Source organism: Ornithorhynchus anatinus, chromosome 1 (assembly GCF_004115215.2).
Source record: "Ornithorhynchus anatinus isolate Pmale09 chromosome 1, mOrnAna1.pri.v4, whole genome shotgun sequence".
NCBI classification, from domain to species: domain Eukaryota; kingdom Metazoa; phylum Chordata; class Mammalia; order Monotremata; family Ornithorhynchidae; genus Ornithorhynchus; species Ornithorhynchus anatinus.
In genome coordinates, this window is record NC_041728.1 from 98,737,808 (window position 1) to 98,758,664 (window position 20,857).

Consider the following 20,857-nt stretch of genomic DNA (forward strand, 5'->3'; position numbering starts at 1 on the left):
CTGGTCTTGTTTTCAAAATAAGCGATGGACTTGGGGGAGTCAAACACCTCGACCAGGTGAGGGTGGAGGAGAGGGAAAGGAACGGAGGAAACAAAAAAGGACCCTACCGATACAGATTTTATCAAGTCTTCCTGCTAGGATTACCCTGACTTATCTCGACCTTCATCAGTCCATCCATCAACCCTATTTATTGACTGCTTGTTGTGTGCAGAGCATTGTTCTATGACTTGGAAGAGTACAATATAAGCTGCCCCAAAGCAGGTTACAATCTAGAGGTATATACAGACATTAATATGAATAAATAAACTATGGATAGGTACTTTAGAGCTGTGGGGCTGTGGTGACTAAAGGGTGTAAATCCAGTGCAAGGCGACGCAGAAGGGAATGGGAGAAGAAATGAGGGCTTGGTGGGGGAAGGCCTCGGAGGAGGTGTGTCTTCAATAAGGTTTTGAAGGTGGGGAGAGTGATCGTCTGTCGCATACGAAGAGGGAGGTTGTTCCAGGCCAGAGGCGGGACGTGGGCGAGAGGTCGGTCGCAAGGTAGACGAGATGGAGGTAGAGTAGGCCGGCATTAGAGGAGTGAAATGTCCGGGCTGTGTTGTAGTAGGAAATAAGGGAAGTGAAATAGGCGGGGGAAAGGTGACTGAGTGCTTTAAAGCCTATGGTAAGGACTTTTGGTTTGATGCGGAGGTGGATGGGCATTTACTGGTACTTCTTGCGGAGTGGGGAAACAAGGCCTGAACGGTTTTGTAGAAAAATGACCCAGGCAGCAGAAGGAAGTAGGGATCGACAGGAGGCAGCGAGATCAGCAAGGAGACTGATGCAGTAATCGAGGCACAATAAGATTAATGCTTGGATTAACGTGGAAGCCGTCTGGATGGAGAGGAAAGAGCGGATTTTAACTGCAACTGCTATGTGCAACTCATATCAATTAATCGGTCGTATTTGTTGAGCTCTTAATATGAACAGCACACTGTACTAAGTGCTCGGGAGAGTACGATACCACAGAATTAGCCGATGTGTTCCTTGTACATTTACTCAGGCCTCCTAGTTTTCCCTACCTGTTTTGGCTAGAATCCCATTAGGTCATTAGGGAACGTTCATCCAATGAAACGTGTATGCTGCGTTGCCCACATGTCCATCGAATACTGTAATATGAGTTTTCCTTAATGTAGGATTCAACAAGGGCAAAACCCCCTTGTACTTTCCAAGCACTGAGAACAGTGCTCTGCACACAGTAAGGACTCAATAAATACGATTGAATGAATGTTATTGGAAAACTGATTACTTAATTTCAACATACAAAACATATAGAATAAACCCGCATTTTAAAACATTTTGACAATTCAGATTTTTCACTCATTCAGATTCGTATTCTCCCTTTCTAATCATAATTAGAGTTTTTATTATTCAATACTTGGAATTATTTTACTTTGACCTAGTGGTTAAGTTTTAAGGGGATTAAAAATAGATAAGCCAGGAGTGGCTCAGTGGAAAGAGCCCGGGCTCGGGAGTCAGAGGTCATGGGTTTGAATCCCGGCTCTGCCACTTGGCAGCTGTGTGACTGTGGGCAAGTCGCTTCACTTCTCTGTGCCTCAGTTACCTCATCTGTAAAATGGGGATTAAAACCGTGAGCCTCCCGTGGGACAACCTGATTCCCCTGTATCTCCCCCAGTGCTTAGAACAGTGCTCGGCACATAGTAAGCACTTAACAAAATACCAACATTATTATTATTATAATCATTATAATTAATGCATTTAACATTTATATGTATATTTTAGGAGAAGCAGCATGACTTAGTGGAAAGAGCCCGGGCTTGGGAGTCAGAGGTCGGGGGCTCTATTTCCGACTCTGACACTTGTCAGCTGTCGGACTCTGTTACCTCATCTGTAAAATGAGGATGAAGACTGTGAGCCCCACATAGGACAACCTGATTACCTTGTACCTACCCCTTTGCTTAGAACAGTGCTTGGCACATAGTAAGCGTTTAACAAATACCATCATTATTATTCTTTATGGCTAAAAATTCAAAGATTCCTGGTTGGACTTTGGCTTTTATTTCAGTGATTCACATACTTATTCGCGGCAACTGTGTTGTCGGTATTATTACTCCTTACAGGCATGTGAATCACCACAAATGGCTAAAAGAACACTTGACATCGCAGCTTCCTGGTTTCGGACTCCAGCACCGACATAAAGCTTAACATTATCCAATCTGGGTCTTGAAATGAGAGCTTCTAAACTGGAGCAAAATATAATTACGACACACCCGTAAGACATGAACAAAAAACAGGCCTAAGTGCCAGTTACCCAAGAAAGCTCCAGAGAGGCTTTAGAGTACAGAGATCCCAGGAAAAAAAATACATTTATGTTGCATTTACGAGTGACCAAATCTTCGAGCCATCTCGTGCCAAAAATAGTTGTCGATTTCAGTGATGAAAGTGGACGCTGACAATTCATTACACATATGCACTGAATTACCATGTGCACAGCGGTGGAATCAGGACAGATGTGTAAATTAAAGTGTCTACTGTGGTAGTGAAAATATAAAGAAAAACTTGAACAACCATCAAAACAATTAGGTTTTGGGTGTTTTTTTAAAATTAGATTTAAGCATAAATTGTCACTGGCACCAGCTTCATCGTCGTGTGTGAATGAGGTGCCCCCTACCTACTTGGGTCTCTCTGTCCCTTGGAATGAAAATCATCAGGAAAGAGATGTAGGGCCTCCTAGAATCCATGGATAATTAATTAATTAATTGTAACCATGAGTTAATAGCCAGCCCCACTGCATGAGCAGGAAAGAGGTCAGGGTGGGAAAGGGAGGGAAAATAATGATAATGATAATGTTTGTTAAGCGCTTAGTATGTGTCAAGCACTGTTCTAAGCACTGGGGTAGATTCATTCATTCATTCATTCATTCATTCATTCATTCATTCATTCATTCATTCAATCGTATTTACTGAGTGCTTACTGTGCACAGCACCGGGCTAAGTGTTTGGGAGAGTACCAGGCAATAGTGAACAGACAAATTCCCTGCCCACAATGAGTTTACAAGCTAATCAGGTAGGACAGAGACCCTGTTCACATAAATAAATAAATGTTGGTATTTGTTAAGCACTTACTATGTGCAGAGCACTGTTCGAAGCGCTGGGGTAGACATAGGGGAATCAGGTTGTCCCACGTGGGGCTCACAGTCTTAATCCCCATTTTACAGATGAGGGAACTGAGGCCCAGAGAAGTGAAGTGACCTGCCCACAGTCACACAGCTGACAAGTGGCCGAGCCGGGATTTGAACCCATGACCTCTGACTCCAAAGCCCGTGCTCTTTCCACTGAGCCACACTGCTTCTCTAAGCCACAGTGCTTCTACTGTGTGCAGAGCACTGTCAACACCCCTAACCCACCCCATTCTCCATCCCTAACTCCCCCCGCCCATGATTCAGCACGAACTACTAGTCCACGAATCCATCCAAGCCCCTCTAAAACCTGTTAAAACTCTTAAGCGGCACAAACTCCTTTAATCGCTTTTTGTTTTACTAAGGGGAATAGCAGAGAAGAGCTTGAGAAAATGTTATTCCAGCTTAGCCTAGTGGAAAGAACACGAGCCTGGGAGTCAGAGGACCTGGGTTCTAATTCTGGCTTTGCCACATGACTGCTTTGTGACCTTGGGTAAAGTATTTAACTTATCTGTTCCTCAGTTTCCTCATCTGTAAAATGGGTATTCAGTACGTGTTCTCCCTCCTATTTCAACTGTGAACCTCATGTGGGACAAGGACTGTGTCTGACCTGATTACTTGCATCTATTCCAGCTCTTGGCACTGGTAAGCGGGCGGCGGGGGGGGAGAAGGGGGAGAAAATGTCTCAACCTCTCTCAACTTGCCCTCCTCCCAATTAATCAATCCTTTACTAATAATTGTGGTATTGGTTAAGTGCTTCCTAAGTGCCAAGCCCTGTTCTAAGCGCTGGGGTAGATGCAAGGTAATCAGGTCGTCCCACGTGGGGCTCACAGTCTTCATCCCCATTTTACAGATGAGGTCACTGAGGTCCAGAGAGGTGAAGTGGTTTGCCCAAGGTCCTAAAGCAGATCCTTGGAGGAGCCAGGATTAGAACCCACATCCTCTGACTCCCAAGCTCGGACTCTTTCCGCTGAGCCATGCTGCTTTTCTTCTTATTTATTGAGCACTTACTCTTTGCAGAGCACTGTACTAAGCACTTGGGAGAGCACAATACACCAGAATTAGCAGACACACTCTCCGCCCATAATGAGCTTACAGTTAATCAATCAATCGTATTTATTGAGCACTTGCTGTGTGCAAAGCACTGTAGTAAGGGCTTGGGGAAGGACAGTAACAGAGTTGGTAGACATGTTCCCTGCCCACAGTGAGCTTCCCAAAGGCTCCCAGAAGCAGCGCGGCTCAGTGGAAAGAGCCCAGGCTTCGGAGTCAGAGATCATGGGTTCGAATCCCCATTCGGCCGCTTGTCAGCTGTGTGACTTTGGGCGAGTCACTTCACTTCTCTGTGCCTCGGTTACCTCATCTGTAAAATGGGGATTAACTGTGAGCCTCACGTGGGGCAACCTGATGACCCTGTATCTTCCCCAGCGCTTAGAACAGTGCTCTGCACATAGTAAGCGCTTAACAAATACCAACATTATTTTTATTATCTGTCAGTGACAAAACAGTGACATCCAGGAGCTATCAGGGCCTGGAAGTGTACCTGAAGCAACCAACTACATGATGAGTAACTAGTGAAACTCTCCATCGTCATCTGAATGGATTTAGGGCTTACTATATGCCGAGCATTGAAATGGTGCGTACCGTGGCAATTGGGACGTACAATAAAAACCGAAGTCATAGTCCCTGCCCTCCATGCGTTTATAATCTTCTTGGGCAATCAGGCCGCTGCAGGCTGCAAATAGTCAATAGAAATCAATCCACCAATCGACGATATCTATTGAGCCCTTACTGGGTGCCGAATTGTACCTCCCAAGTGCTTAGTACAGTGCTCTGCACATAGTAAGCGCTCAATAAATACTATTGAATGAATGAATGGGTGCAGAGCACTGAACACATTCCCTGCCCGCAATGAGCTTACAGTCATGAGAGGTAAAAACAGAAAATCTAGACTGGTAAAAACAGAAAAATAAGATAAAAGGAAATAAGTAAACGGGTATTTTCTTCTACTTGCTGGACCTAAGAGACTGGCGGGATGGCTAAGGAACTGGTAGAGATTCTAGAAAAATTCTGCATATCTCCTATAGGGGAAGCAGCCTGGCTCAGTGGAAAGAGCCCAGGCTTCGGAGTCAGAGGTCATGGGTTCGACTCCCGGCTCTGCCACTTGTCAGCTGTGTGACTGGGGGCGAGTCACTTCACTTCTCTGGGCCTCAGTTACCTCATCTGTAAAGTGGGGATTAACTGGGAGCCTCACGTGGGACAACCTGATTACGCTGTATCTCCCCCAGCGCTTAGAATAGTGCTCTGCACATAGTAAGCGCTTAACAAATACCAACATTATTATAGGCAAAATGGATTAATGTGCCTTCTCCTTTGACTCCCAAATAGTCTGATCCATTTCAGAAGCCCTCTCCCTCAGAGAAATGAGAGATCTTGGAATTCTACTACCTCATATTTGTAGCTCTCACTGCTCGGAACAAAAAATGATACAAAAATATACCTGATTCAGAGTTAGGGCGAACGTGTGCGCAGTGGAACAAAGTAAAAGGCCTGGCTGAGCTATTTGATTCCCCGTGTTCATCGGGGGAAAATACAAAAGGCAAAATCACCCAGAAGGAATGCTGAAAGAGGCCATCTTTGCTTTTAAAATTACACAAAATGTCCTTTTAATTTTGGGTAAGGGGTCAAAACCACGCTTGGCACTTAGTTGATGTCAGGCTAGATGGGAAGCGTCTGTTAGGCTGCATCTCTGCGAGAGGAAGATTACTGGATTTCCTGGAAAGATGATTGGTGCACTCGGCCTCATATGGATTTTCCAGGAACCACAATTCTCCTGCTGCAGTTAATGACACAGTACAATAGCCCCAAAAGGCAGTTTTCTCAATCTTTCAATCCATCTTTAATCCTCATTAGTCTTCCAATGTTTGAAGAAAAATATATATTTCTCCCGTCTCACCCAAGCTCAAATCATTTCTAAAATCTAGTTCATACGACTGTTATGCAGGTAAATAAATCATGTGTGTTACCATAGTAATGGCTAATTTAAAATAATTAAGTAGGAAGAATAATGAGGAGAAAATGACTTCCTCTTTTAAGGATTAGAGGCCTCTAAATTGATTCAAACAATCTATTTTTAGTGCCTGTAACTTATGCAAGAGTAGTCGAAAATCACAAGTACATTAAATTACGTTGTATTAAACCGTCTCTCTCTATTGATTAGGAGACTTTCTCAGATGCTTACGCCCAAGTTTAAAATGGTCTGTTTAAACCCCGACCCGTCGATATCGTGTCGCAAGCTGCCATAAGAGAAAGCCATCGCCGACGGAGCCAAGGCTGAAACGGGGGATCTCTCTCTCCCACGTCGTTCGACAGCGAGGCTACGAGTGTTCCCTTTTCAGCTACTACCCATGGTTTTGGGGCAGGACTGCTCATCTCCTGACAGATCCCACCTTTCCCCAGTGATATAACAGATGGACAGCAAAATGGCAGCCAATCATCCAGCAACTTCCAAATGTCTACAGAAAGCCCCCCCCCCCCATCAGGGAACAGTAACAAATCAATCAATCCGTCGTATTTAGTGAGCTCTTACCATGTGCGGGGCACTCTACTAAGCTCTTAGTTGGTAGACATGTTCCCTGCCCACAGTGAGAGGCAGCATGGCCTGGTGGAAAGTGCTCTGCACATAGTAAGCGCTCAATAAATACTATTGAATGAATGAATGAATGGAAAGAGCATGGACCTGGGAGTCAGAGGACCTGGGTTCCAATCCCAGCTCCACTGCTTGTCTGCTGTGTGATCTTGGACTAGTCACTTCACTTCTCTGTGCCTTAGTTCCCTCATCTGCAAAATGGAGATTCAATACCTGTTCTCCCTCCTACTTAGACTGTGAGCCCCACGTGGGACCTGATGATCTTGTACCTACTCCAGTGCTTCGTACAGTTCTTGGCACAAAGTGAGTGATTAACAATTACCACGATTATTGTTATTCATTCATTCAATCGTATTTATCGAGCGCGTCTTGCCTGTAGAGCACTGTACTAAGCGCTTGGAAAGTACAGTTCGGCAACAAAGGAGACAATCCCTACCCAACAACGGGTTGAATGAAAGAGACGAGTCAAGAATAACACCAAGGTTACAGGCTTGTGAGACGGAGCATGGTGGTGCTGTCTACAGTGGGATAGGGTTTGGGTGAGAAGATGAGTTCTGTTTTAGACATGTTAAGTTTGAGATGCCTGCAGGACATCCAAGCAAGAAGGAATACGAGACTGTAGAGAGAGAGAGATCAGGGCTGGAGATGTAAATTTGGGAATCATCCCCAAAGAGACGGTAGCTGAAGCCATGGAGGCAAGTGAGTTTTCCAAGGGAGTCTGTGTAGATGGAGAATAGAAGGGGATCCAGGACTGAATCTTGAGGGACTCCCACCATTAGGGAATTATTATTATTATTATTAATAAGCCTACATTCTAAAGGGAAAAGCCATAGGATTCTAACTAGAGCAAAGACTGTGAGCTCCTCCTGTAGGTTTTAAGCTCCTTGTGGGTTGTATCGTACTTTCCCAAGAGCTTAGTACAGTTCTCTGCACACAGTAAGTGTTCAATAAATACCCGATTGATTGAAAAGAGTCCAGCCTGCACATGTAATGTAACAAGCAAATGGTTGTCTCTCTATTGAAGAGTTGATTAATGCTGAAGACACTGTGAGCCAACATCTTCAAGGCTGGTTGGATTAAGAATAGACACAAAAATCAACAAGTACTTTGCAAGTCCTCATGATCCTGACAAAAGGAAGGCTCATAGCTGCCTGAATCGGAGGATTCCAGGGAAGAGATCCAAGAGTGTGAGGACTGCTAACGTCAGAGACTTCTAGAGATTTCTCAAGTGAACCCTTAGATTTGAATTTGATGCAACTGAGATTTTTCCATTTCGACATATAAGGCTGCTGCGGATGAATGAAGCGGTGTGGCCTAGTGGAAAGAGCACCGGCCTGGGAGTCAGAGGACTTGGGTTCTGGTTCTGGATCCGCCACTTGCCTGCTGTGTGACTTTGGGAAAGTCACTTCACTTTTCTGTGCTCAGTTTCCTTATGTATAAAATGAGGATTCAATAACTGTTCTCCCTCCTCCTTAAACTGTGAGCTCCATTTGGGACAGGGATGGATTATCTTATATCTAACTCAGAGATCACTACAGTGCCTGGCACATAATAAGCATCTAACAAATATCACCATTATTATTCATAGTAGTAGTAACTTAATTGATAATAATAAAAAACAGTTGTATGACCAATGAACCCATCTCCAGTGTGTCAGACTCTCCCAAGAAGAGAGCAGGGAGAATGGAGAATAACTGGGTAGAGGAAACAGCATTGCCTAGTGGATAGAGCACGGGCCCGGGAGTCAGATGGACCTGGGTTCTAATCCCTGCTCCATCACTTGTCTGCAGTGTGACTTTAGAAAAGTCACTTCACTTCTCTGGGCCTCAGTTACCTCATCTGTAAAATGGGGATTAAGACTGTGAGTTTCATGTGGGACATGGACTGTGCACAATCTAATTATTTTACATCTACCCCAGCACTTAGTACAGTGCCTGGCATATAATAAGTGCTTAACAAATACTGTTGGGGAAAAAAAAAGAAAAAGCCAAGACTGGAAACTGGAAGAGCCGGAAGAGAGAAAGAAAAGCCCCAAATCCTGGGTTAGGAGGTTAACTAAAATTTCAAACTACTCCACTAATAAAATGGAGATTTCATCTTGTCTTTAACATATAGTAGAGGTAAATATTTGTAACGCTGAGTTAAACTTTTCAAAAAAGGGGGAAGGAATGGTAGATTTTTGATGATAAAGGTAGAGAATTTCCCACTAGTTTTCAAAAAGAAAGGAGAAACTTTATGAAATGAAGATTTCAATTAAAAGACCCACTTCCACTTAGTTCACTTGTGCCTCTACACCCTGCCCTTTTGATTAAGTACTGTAAATGGGGAATCTAGCCTCCCTGGCAACTAGATGTTCTGATTTTGCCGGGAGAGTTCCAGAATGTCAGAGCCAGGTCCACTGCCTTCTGCTTGTGTTAGATTGTGTCCATCCTAAGTGTCTTGTATCTTCCCCAGGGCTTAATACAGTGCATGGCACATAGTAAACCTTTAATATCATCATTATCATCGGGTTTTGCAAGTTTTCAATAACTAGGCAACTGGTAATCTGATTTTAACTCTGGTTATCTCTGAGCTATGATGGGAGCAAACTTCACTCCCTGGATTATGTCTTGGTTGAGGAGATAATGTGGATTCATCACTGTAGTCTTCCAGTCTTCCCATATCTTTGATAGCTACATCCACTGAAGGGCTTTAAAACTATATCATTCGATCAATCAATCAATCAATGGTATTTATTGAACACTTACTCTGTGCAGAGCACTGTACTAAGTGCTTTGAAGAAAATAAGAGTTAGGCACATTCCCTGCCCTCAACAAGGTTATCTATATAACTAGTAAATGCAAAAAACCAAAAATTACCAACTTACCAAAAGATGAGCGTTTCTAGAAAGGAAATTCCAACATTGGATGCTCCAACCACCACGATTCTGGCATTGATAGTCACCTTGGGTTCCAGCATTAATTTCCGGTTGGTGTGGTTCAGTGCGTACTTCAACTGAAAGGGATGAACCAGGAAAAGAGCATCAAGGCGGGGAAATCATCATGGATAGTCAGCCCATTGAGAATGCGGGGGTTATTATGGCTAAAACAAACCTGAAAACTACTCAGACTCAGCATCGGTGAAATGGTTAAGATATTTTCCCGAGACACTGAGTGTATGACATCAGAATTCCATGCTTTATCCTTTCTGGAATGAATACGCACTCTTCTACTCATCTGAGAAACCCACGTTTGCTATTCTCTTGATTTTCTCACTAAGCTCACTGAGGCCACTACGCTGTGTTGATGAGCCCAATTGTCCAGTCATCATTCGATTAGTGATATTTTTGAGCACATAGAGCGTGCAGAGTACTGTACTACGTGCTTGGGTGTGTGGAACTTACCGTGTGCACTCCACTGTACTAAGGGCTTGGGAGAGTGCAATACTATAGAGATGATAGACACCATCTCTTACCCATAGCAGGCCTTCCTCCGTCCTTCTTCCCCATTCTTTGTGTGAAATAGATATAGATGCCCCAGCTTGTGCTCTTCTTTCCTTCCAAGAAAACCTCCAAATCGTCTCTCATTCTTGGCATCCTTTAATCAATCCATTGATCAATAAATCGTATTCATTTTTTAAGACACTGGGGTAGATACCAGCTATTAAGGGTGGACACAGTCCCCTTCCCACATAGGGCTCACAATCTTAATCCTCATTTTACAGATGAGGTAATTGAGACTCAGGGAAGTTGAATGACTTGCCCAAGGTCACACAGCAGACCAGTGGCGGAGCTGGGATTAGAACCCAGGTCTCTGTGACTCCCAGATCCATGCTCTATCCACTAGGCAACATTAATAATAATAATAATCATGATGGTATTTGTTCAGTGCTATGTGCCAAGCACTGTTCTAAGCACTGGGGTGGGGGGTACTCCAGGTAATCAGGTTGTCCCACATGGGGCTCACAGTCTTAATCCCCATTCTACAGATAAGGGAACTGAGGCCCAGAGAAGTTAGGTGACTTGCCCGAGGTCACAGAGCTGACAAGTGGAGGAGCCGGGATTAAAACCCACGACCTCTGACTCCCAAGCCCAGGCTCTTTCCATTGAGCCGCGTTGCTTCTCTTGCAGAGCAGGGCAGAGCACTGTACTAAGTACTTGTTCTTCCCCTTGACTCTATTTATTGCCATTGTTCTTGTCTGCCCGTCTCCCCCGATTAGACTGTAAACCCGTCAAAGAGCAGGGACTGTGTCTGTTGCCGATTTGTACATTCCAAGCGCTTAGTACACTGCTCTGCACATAGTAAGCGCTCAATAAATACTATTGAATGAATACTTGGCAGAGTATGGTTTGATAGATTTGGTAGACATGATCCCTGCTCTCAAAAAGCTAGCAGTCTAATTTACCGTTCACACCTCTCCCTCTCTATGGCACACCCATCCCACACAGATTTACCAAACCATATACCTCCCTTACTGCAAAGGCTGCCTAACATATCACCCAACTCAAGGAGGTTTTCTCCAACTTTCTGGTCATGCCATCAGCCACTTTTGCATATCGATGTACATAACTGTTTATTGTAGATGGGTTTATCTATTTCTGTTTCTTATTTTTTATCTAAACTAATGTTTCTTCACCGATTCATGATGGATTGTTTTCCCCGATGGATCGTGAACTCCTCATGGGCAAGCACTATGCCTTAAATATAATCTTTGCCCGTGAAGATCAGTGTGGTCTAGTGGAAAGAGCAGAGGCCTGGGAGTCAGAGGACCTGCGTTCTAATCCCACCATTATCACTTACTGTGTGTGATGTTGGGCAAGCCACCTAACTTCTAAGTGCCTCAGTTTCCTCAGCTAAAAAGTGGGTATTAAGTACCTGTTCTCCCTCCCTCGTAGAATGTGAACCACAGGTGGGACAGAGACTGTGTCTGATCTGATTGTACTATACCTACCCCACAGCTTGGTACATAGTACGCATTTAACAAATACCACTATTATTATTACGATCATTACTGTCCTGTGCGCCTCTCCAGCGGTTAGTAAGGAATTCTTTACCCAGTGAGCGGTAAATCAGTTCTATCAGTTATGAGGGCAATAAATCAAAGAATCACTTGTCCGTCATCATTATTGGTGGCATTTACTGGTAATTTATCTATGCTTTGTATTAAGGGCTTGGGAGACGACAACAGAATTCACAGACATGACTTCTGACCTTCAAGGAGTTTACAATCTAGCCGGGGAGCCAGACGGTAACACAAATTACAATTAGGAGAAAAAAAGGAAAAGGGGAGATGTACGTGAATTAGTGCTTAAGTAAAAAAGTACGTGGACGTAAGAACTATAAGAAGTTGCGAGCGCTCAAATGCTGAGATGGCATTGAAGTGCTGAAGTGATAGTTGGGGAGATATAAATGGAGAAGATTAGAAATTAATCCTAGCGGGGTTATGATTTCTGAAGCGTTTTCAAAATGGAGAGACCTGTGGTCTGTCGGATCTGAAGGCGGTGGGACCGGGGGAGAGGGTGGTAAGGACGATACCATGCAGGGGGTGGGCGTGACCAAATGGTCAGCAGCCAGAGAAGTGAGAACAAGGCACACAGTGAGTAGATTATCTTGAGAATTAAGAGTGTGAGATGGGACGTAGTGGGATAACGAAGTGGATAAGTAGGAGGGAGAGAGCTGACTGAGTGACTTGAAGCCAACTTTCAAGAGCTTCTGATTGATGTGGAGAAGAATGGATAACAACTGGAGGTTTTAGAGAAGTGGGGAGATGTGTACGGAATGATGTTTCAGTAGAATGATCAAAGCAGCAGAGTGGAGGAAGTATGGCCTCGGGAGGGGAGAGAGGGAGGGAGACCAGGGAGGAGGCTGATGTCACAGTGAAGCTGAGTCATAACAAAAGAAAGAGGGATTAATAAGCAAAGAGGTTCAGGGGCTGACTAAAAATGTCAACGAAGTACATCAATTTTGAGCTTCAAATTGGTGATGAACCTCTGAGCGGTGGCAGGCTCAAGTCAAGTTACTTCCGGAAATTCAAGTCATGAAGGACCCCACTTAAATCTCTATAAAAGTGGATGCTTCTGTATGGGCAACATGTTATTTCACGTGTAATACCGTAAAACCAATCTACCCTCATATGTAGAGTGCTTCAACCACACTTCGGAACTACTGTTGAACTAAAAGAAATTTGACAGTTCAACAAGCTGATTCTTTATTGTTAGTAAGTTTGTCTACTTCATTGCAATGAAAATTGAGCATATTTTGAGGCATATATATATATATGTATGCATGTATAGATATTCATATATATATATTCATATATATATTCATTCATTCAATAGTATTTATTGAGCACATGCTATGTGCAGAGCACTGTACTAAGCACTTGGAATGTACAATTCACCTACAGATAGAGACAAGCCCTACCCAGTAACGGGCTCACAGTCTAAATGGGATATATATATAATGATACTTATAGTATTTGTCAAGCACTTTTATGTGCCAGGCACTGAACCATGTCCTGGGGTAGATACAAGCTAATGAGGTTGGCCACAGTCCATACCCTACATGGGACTCATAGTCTTAATCCCCATTTTACAGATGGGGTAACTGAGGGACAGAAAAGACAAGTGACTTGCCCAAGGTCACACAGCAGACAGGAGGTGAAGCTAAGGATTAGCACCTAGGTCTTTCTGACTCCCAGGCCCATCCTCTATCCACTAGGCCTCTCCCCACTTCTCTATTTTTATTTCTATATTTATTGTAGAAATTTATATAATCCATATTTTCTGTATCCAACTTTAAAAAGAATAATCATTCCATTAACTCTATTCTTCAAATTTCTTGGTTATAATGAATTAACGGCCCACAACATTTGAGGTGGGAGAAGGAATTTTTTTTTCACCTCAGGGCAGCCAAAAATCTGAAATCAACCTTATAGAGCACTGTGCAAGGAACTTATTGTGTGCAGACCACTGCACTGGACATGTGGAGAGCACAAAGTACCTGACATGGGTCAATTTAACAATCCCCAGTTATGGGGCAAAATAAAGTAGTGTTCAAGTCTCTAAGGGCAGTCACCTGTTATTTGGCAATCCAACAAGATTCCCCTATGCTGCCATGGTCAAGGATTCAACAAGAGATCCATTGACGGAATACAATTCCAATCTTCTGGGAAACTCTTTCAACATAAAAAGCTAAGGGCAGCCCGGAAAGTTCCTGTATCATCCAAACAGGCACCCCTATACATCCACGGTGCCATCTGCATCAAACAGAAACGCCTCACTTTCAAACACTCAATCAGCTTGCCTCGCCTCATTGATCTCCTACTACAGCCAGCCTGCACACTTCACTCCTCTAGTGCCACGTCGTTCCCTGTGCCAAGATCTCGTCTATCTCGTTGCCGACTCCTTTCCCACGTCCTCCCTCTGGCCTGGAACTCCCTCCCCCTCCACATATGCCCGACCACCACTCTTCCCTCCTTCACATCCTTACTAAGGTCACATCTCCTCCAAGAGGCCTTCCCTGATTAAGCCTTCTTTCCCCCATCTCCCTCTCCCTTCTGTGGCGTCTATGCACTTGGACCTGTGCCCTTTGGTATTCACGCTACCCTCGGCCCCACAGCCCTTATGTACGTATCCATAAAATTATTTATTTATATTAACGACTGTCTCCCCCTCTAGACAGTGAGCTTGCTGTAAGCACACCACACGTCTACTAACTCTGTTGTATTTTCCCGAGCTCTTAGTACAGTGCTCTGCACACAAGTGCTCGATAAATACAACAGATTAACTGATTGATCCCCTCTCCTTGACCTCTCAGCCGTCTTTGAATCATGGACAAACCCCTTCTCCCAGAAACACTATTAAACATTTGTCTCACTGACACAGACCTTTCTTAGTTCTTCTCCTGCCCCTCTGGTTGCTCCTTTTTGATCTCTTTCACGGGCTTCTTCACTGCCTCTCACCCCCTAACTGGGGGGGGGGGGGGGGGTCCCTCTGGGCTTGGCTTTTTGTTTTACTTTGTTTTTCTTTTTCATGGTATTTGTTAAGCACTCTCTACATGCCAGAAACTGTACTATGTACTGGGGTACATACACGATAATCAGGTTGGACATAATCCATTTATCACAGGAAGTTCACGTCTTAATCTCCATTTTACAGATAGAGGAGTGAAGTGACCTACCCAAGGTCACTCGGCCGAAAAGTGGCGGAGCTGGGATTAGAAACCAGGTCCTTCTGACCTCCTGGCCCATGCATGCTCTATCCATTAGGTCATGCTGCTTTTCTGCGTCCCCTTCTATTAACCATTTTCACCCACTCCCTTAGCAGGGGGGCTCATCTGCTCCCATGGCTTCAGCTATCATCTTAAGACCTATGACTCCCAAAATCTACATCTCCGCCATCTCCAGCCCCAACCTCTCCCCATCTCTGCAGTCTTGCATTTCATCCTGCCTTCTGGACATCTTTACCTGGGTCATTCAATGGTATTTAATGAGCATTTAGCGTTTATTGTGTGCAGAGCACTGTACTAAGTGATTGGGAAAGTACAATATACCAGTGTCGGTAGACACATTCCCTGCTCACAAAGAGTTTACAGTCTAGAGGGATGTCACCTCAAACTCAACATATCCCAGAGCAGCATTGCCTAATGGATAGACCATAGACCTGGAAGTCAGAAGCTCATGGGTTCTAATCCCGGCTCACCACTTGTCTGCTGTGTGACCTTAGTCAAGTCACTTAACTTCTCTGGGTCTCAATTGCCTCATCTGTACAATGGGGATTGAGACTGTGAGCCCTATGTGGGACAGGGACGATGTCCAACCTGACTATCTTGTATCTATCCCAGCGCTTAGAACAGTGCCTGACACATAGCCTTTAAGAAATACCATAATTGTTACTATCTTCCCCCACAAACTGTCTTCTCCCTGGACTTTCCCATCACTGTTAAAAACACTACCATTTTTCCTGTCTCAAAGGACCGCAATCTTGACATTATCCTTGAATCATCTCTGTCCTTTGATTTACACTTTCAGTCAGTCTCTACAGCTTGTAGGTTCTATCTCTGCAACAACTCCAGAATTCGCTCCTTCTTCTCCATCCAAACTACCCCACTGGATCAAACAATTGTCACATGCCATCTCAACAACAGCATCAGCCTCCTTGCCTTCAGGCTTTCCCCCCGTCTTGTCCTTACTTCACTCTGCTGCCCGGATCATTTTTCTAAAACCTCAATCTGTGCACACCTCCCCAGCCAATTATCTTCAATGGTTGCCTATCCTTCTCTGCATCCAGCAGAAACTCCTGACCATCGGATTCAAGACATTCAATCAGCTCTCTCCTCCTTATTCCTTGCTCCTTCCCCACCACAACCAGCTCGCATATTTCACTACTCTAACACCAACCAACTGCTTTCCCTCTTGCCCAGAACTCCGTCCCCCTCCATATCTGACAAACGCTCTCCTCATCTTCAAAGTCCTACTGAAATCATATCTCTTCCAGGAAGCCTTCCCTGACTAAGCTCTCATCCCCACCACCCTATCTTTCCTCCCTCTTCTCTCACCCAAGCACTTATTCCCACCTCATAAAGCCCTAAATTCCTCCCCACACCTCCAACACCACTTCCATACCTCCTACTATACTCAATTGCTTCCCTTACATGCAATTGGTTTTCATGTAAGCTCCTAGAGGTATCCAGTGTCGTAGCTTGGATGGAAAAGAAGGAGCAAATTCTAGAGATGTTGTGGAGGTAGAATCTACAAGATGTAGTGACTGACAGAGTGTAGATTGAAGAACAGAGATGATTCAAGGATAATATCACAATTGTGGATCTTTGAGAAACTGTATTAGCCTCTCCCTCTCATTTTGAAGTGATGTCCACTTCAAAGTTAACGTGTCTTATTGTGGGCATGGAATGTTTCTGTTCATTGTTATACCGTTCTCTCCCAAGCGCTTAGTACGGTGCTTTGCACACAAGCATTCATTAAATACCATTGACTGGTTGATTGACTGACTGATAAAGAAGCACAAGTTAAGAAGATATAGATGATTTTTGAATGTTGATGATGATGATGATGATGGCATTTGCTAAGTGCTTACTATGTGCCAAACTCTGTTCTAAGCGCTGGGGTAGATATAAGGCAATGAGGTTGTCCCACATGGGGCTCACAGGCTTCATCCCCATTTTACAGATCAGATAACTGAGGCACAGAGAAGGTAAGTGACTCGCTCGAAGTCACACAGCTGACAAGTGGCAGAGGCAGGATTAGAACCACAACCTCTGACTCCCAAGCCCGTGCTCTTTCCACTGAGCCACGCTGCTTCTCAAAATCACTCTGCGAAAGCAGCAATATGCTATGGATTGACAATCAATCAGAAGAAGATCAAAATTCTGCACCGGCCTGCACCCGATGAACTTTACACCCAACTAAGGATCAATGTCAGCAAAAGGCGTTGAAAGTTGTCTTTTAATTTCCGCTTCCTGGATTGTACGTTATCCTACGATGCCTGTAGAGACTTCAGGACAGGATAGACGTGGAGGCAGAAAACCAAATCAGGGCTAGTGCATCCTTTGGGATACTGAGAGTGGGTACATCAGAATTCTAAAGAGTTATGATTTCTTTTGACAGGAAGAAGGGAAAGGAGCTTAAAAGAATTCTTGTAAAGTGTGTTACGAGGTCACCAGCAATGCCAAAACTGAGTCAGACCTCTGGTCCCTTCTGTCAATCAGTGGTATTAACTGAGTATCTACTTACTCTGTGCTGAGCGCTATACTGACAGCTTGGGAAAGTGGAATGGAATAGAGTCGGTAGGTGGGACCCCTGCCTATAAGGAGCTTACAGTCTATGCAGGGAGATAGAAAATAAAATAAATTACAGCTAGAAGAAATAGTAGAGAATAAAGATAGATAAGTGCTGTGGGACTGGGGAGAGTATAAAAGCGTTGAAGAGCTACTCAGCCAAGTGCAGCCTGGCATGGGCAGGGATCGTCTCTCTTTCTTGCTTAATTGTACTTTCCAAGCGCTTAGTATGGTGCTCTACACACAGTAAGCGCTCAATAAATACGATCGAATGAATGGATGAACGAGGGCAGATAGAGGAAATGAGGGCTCTCAGTACTAAAGAATAGTTGGAGAAACAATGGGGTTGCCCTCCTAGACCTCAAACTCCATGGTTACATATGGATCTTCTATTAGCCCCACCATTTCCCGCCAAAAAGGTTTTAGGAAGCTCGCATCTGTGAATTTATCATAGGTTGGAGAGGCTTGGTCACGTTCTTCTAATCGAGCTGACTAACCCCAACCTAACCCGAATAAACCCTGAATGACTGGCGGAGTTCAAATCCAAAGTTCCTTCCCCAAAAAGGGCACAGTGAAGTATTTCTTCCTTTTTTAGTGCTGTCATTTTCTAGACATGCAAGCCAACAATGACAATAGAGCAGTAACGCGATTTGCCGGGTAAGAATTGGATCTCATTTATGAAACAGCTTCTGTACCAATCATACAAAGGCGGCATATGAACAGAACATAACAGTTTTTGTTCCCAACACAATAGCTTTAACACCAACAGCTGTCGTGCTTCAGAAATCACCTTTCTAATAGCTCGAACGCTAACTGGCCTGGGGGAGTGAGCAGCGCTATAGCTTGGTCCCATAACACTACCGGATTTAAACAAAATGTCGGGATGCCTGGGAGTAAGCGGGCATCCCGATGGACGGGATTCACAATAAACCCAATTCTGCAACTCCTCGTCTAAAGGATTTACGGGGCATAGGAAATGACAAGTAAAATTATTCATTTAATCATATTTACTGAGCGCTTACTGTGTGCAGAGAATTGTATTATAAGGGCTTGGAAAGCATGATTCAGCAATAAAGAGGGACAATACTTGCCCGCACCAGGCTTACAGTCTAGAAGCGGGGAGATGGACATCAAAACAAGTAAACAGGCTTCAATATAAATAAATAGAATTATAGATATATACACATATACACAATTAGCAAAATCCCTGCCCGCCATATGACTCAAAGCCTAAAATGGAGGTGGGGGAAGAGCGAGGTCCACCTAATATAGCCGAATTCTCAACTCCTGATCCTGTTTGAAGACTGACAAAGACAGTCGAAAACAGCCCAGTTCAACAGGACCCAGCTCCTCCAAAATTCCTGCCTGGGGCTTTCTCCCTCTCCTTTATATCTGACAGATTACCACTCTCCGCACATTCAAAGCCCTTCTAAAATCATATCTCATCCAAGAGGCCTTCCCTGATTGAGCTTTCATTCATTAAATTGTATTTATTGAGCGCTAACTGTGTGCAGAGCACCGTACTAAGCACTTGGAATGTACAGTTCGGCAACAGATAGAGACGAACCCTGCCCAACAATGGGCTCACGCCATCTCCCTCCCTTCTGCATCCCTATGCACTTGGATCTGATCCCTTGTCTTGTCTTATGCCGTTGAGTCGTTTCTGACCCATAGCGACACCACGGACACATCTGTCCCAGAACGCCCCGCTCTCCACCTGAAATCATTCTGGTAATGGATCCGGAGAGTTTTTTTGGTAAGAATACCAAAGTGGTTTACCATTGCCGTCTTCTGCGCAGTAAACTCGAGTATCCACCCTCGACTCTCTCCCGTGCCGCTGCTGCCCAGCACGGGTGAGTTTTGACTTGTAGCAGGTTGCCTTCCACTCGCTAGCCACTGCCCAAGCTGGGAATGGAATGGGTAGGCCTCTGCTTGATTCTCCGTCCCATAGCCGAGACTGGCAGAGTCCTGGAAACTCTCCAGGTGCCACCCTGAGAGGGGATCTGAATCCCTTAAGCACTTGATATTCATCCCACGGCACTTATGTACACATCCTTACACTCTACCATTTTCCTTATCTGTGATTTATTTTAACGTCTACCACTCTCTCTGTAATGCAAGTTCGTTGTGGACTAGGATCGTGTCTACAACTCTATTGTATTATATTCTTCCAAGCATTTAGGACAGTGTTTTGGCCACAATAAGAGCTGATTGATTTGAGATTCATGCATTTCCCCTACATTTCAGACTGTTAAAGGATGCAATAGTAGCCCGGACTCCTTCTCTGTGGTGGATGACACGAGTTCCCCCTCTCTCAAGTAGTGATGGGAAGATGAAGAGGTTAATGGGACAGTCCAGAGACCTCTGAGGTTTCCACTCGTGGAATCAGGTCTGAAACTATCTGTGGTTTTGGACAGTTTGGTTTTTTTTTGTTTAAATGGTAGTTGTTAAGTGCTTACAATGTGCCAGGCACAGTACTAAGCACTGGGGTGGAAGCAGCACGGCGTAGTGGCTAGAGCACGGGCCTGGGAGTCAGAAGGTCATGGGTTCTAACCCCAGCTATGCCACTTGTCTGCTGTGGGGGCTCGGGCCAGTCACTTCACTTCTCTGTGCCTCGGTTACCTCATCTCTATAAGAATGGGGATCGAGACTGTGAGCCCCATGTGGGACAAGGACTGTATCCAACTAGATTTGCTTATATCCACCCCGGCGCTTAGTACAGTGCCTGGCACAAAAGTGCTTAACAAACACCGTAACTATTATTATTATTACAAGGTTAATGAGTTGGACACAATCTCTGTCCTACATGAAGTTCAGCGTCTTAATCGCTGTTTTTGCAGATGAGGTAACTTAGACATAAAGTGAAGTGACTTGCCTGAGGTCACATAGCAGGCATGGCAGAGTATGGATTAGAAGCAGCGTGGCTCAGTGGAAAGAGCCTGGGCTTTGGAGTCAGAGCTCATGAGTTCGAATCCCAGCTCTGCCACCTGTCAGCTGTGTGACTGTGGGCAAGTCACTTAACTTCTCTGTGTCTCAGTTACCTCATCTGTAAAATGAGGATGAAGACTGTGAGCCCCACGTGGGACAACCTGATTCCCCCTGTGTCTACCCCAGCGCTTAGAACAGTGCTCAGCACATAGTAAGCGCTTAACAAATACCAATATTATTATTATTATTATTATTAATCCAGGTTCTGTGACACCGAGGCCCAGGCTCCACTCACAAGGCCTCACTGCTTCCCATGAGGATAGAGGGCTGAAGT

The 20,857-nt window shown here is 44.5% G+C and overlaps 1 protein-coding gene and 1 non-coding gene across 6 annotated transcripts in view; both read right to left on the reverse strand.

Moving 5' to 3' along the window:
* The window catches only part of CFAP61 (cilia and flagella associated protein 61), a 315,110-nt gene that overhangs the window by 127,257 nt on the left and 166,996 nt on the right, over positions 1-20,857 (reverse strand). For all 5 annotated transcript variants that reach the window (XM_029072415.2, XM_029072412.2, XM_029072401.2 and 2 more), the window contains exon 18: positions 9,690-9,817. In XM_029072415.2, the coding sequence (XP_028928248.1) occupies positions 9,690-9,817 (128 nt within the window). The remainder of the gene's footprint in view (positions 1-9,689; positions 9,818-20,857) is intronic.
* LOC114815526 lies at positions 19,459-19,596 on the reverse strand. Its single transcript, XR_003763313.1, has one exon. It is a non-coding gene; the product is annotated as a small nucleolar RNA SNORA7 (small nucleolar RNA).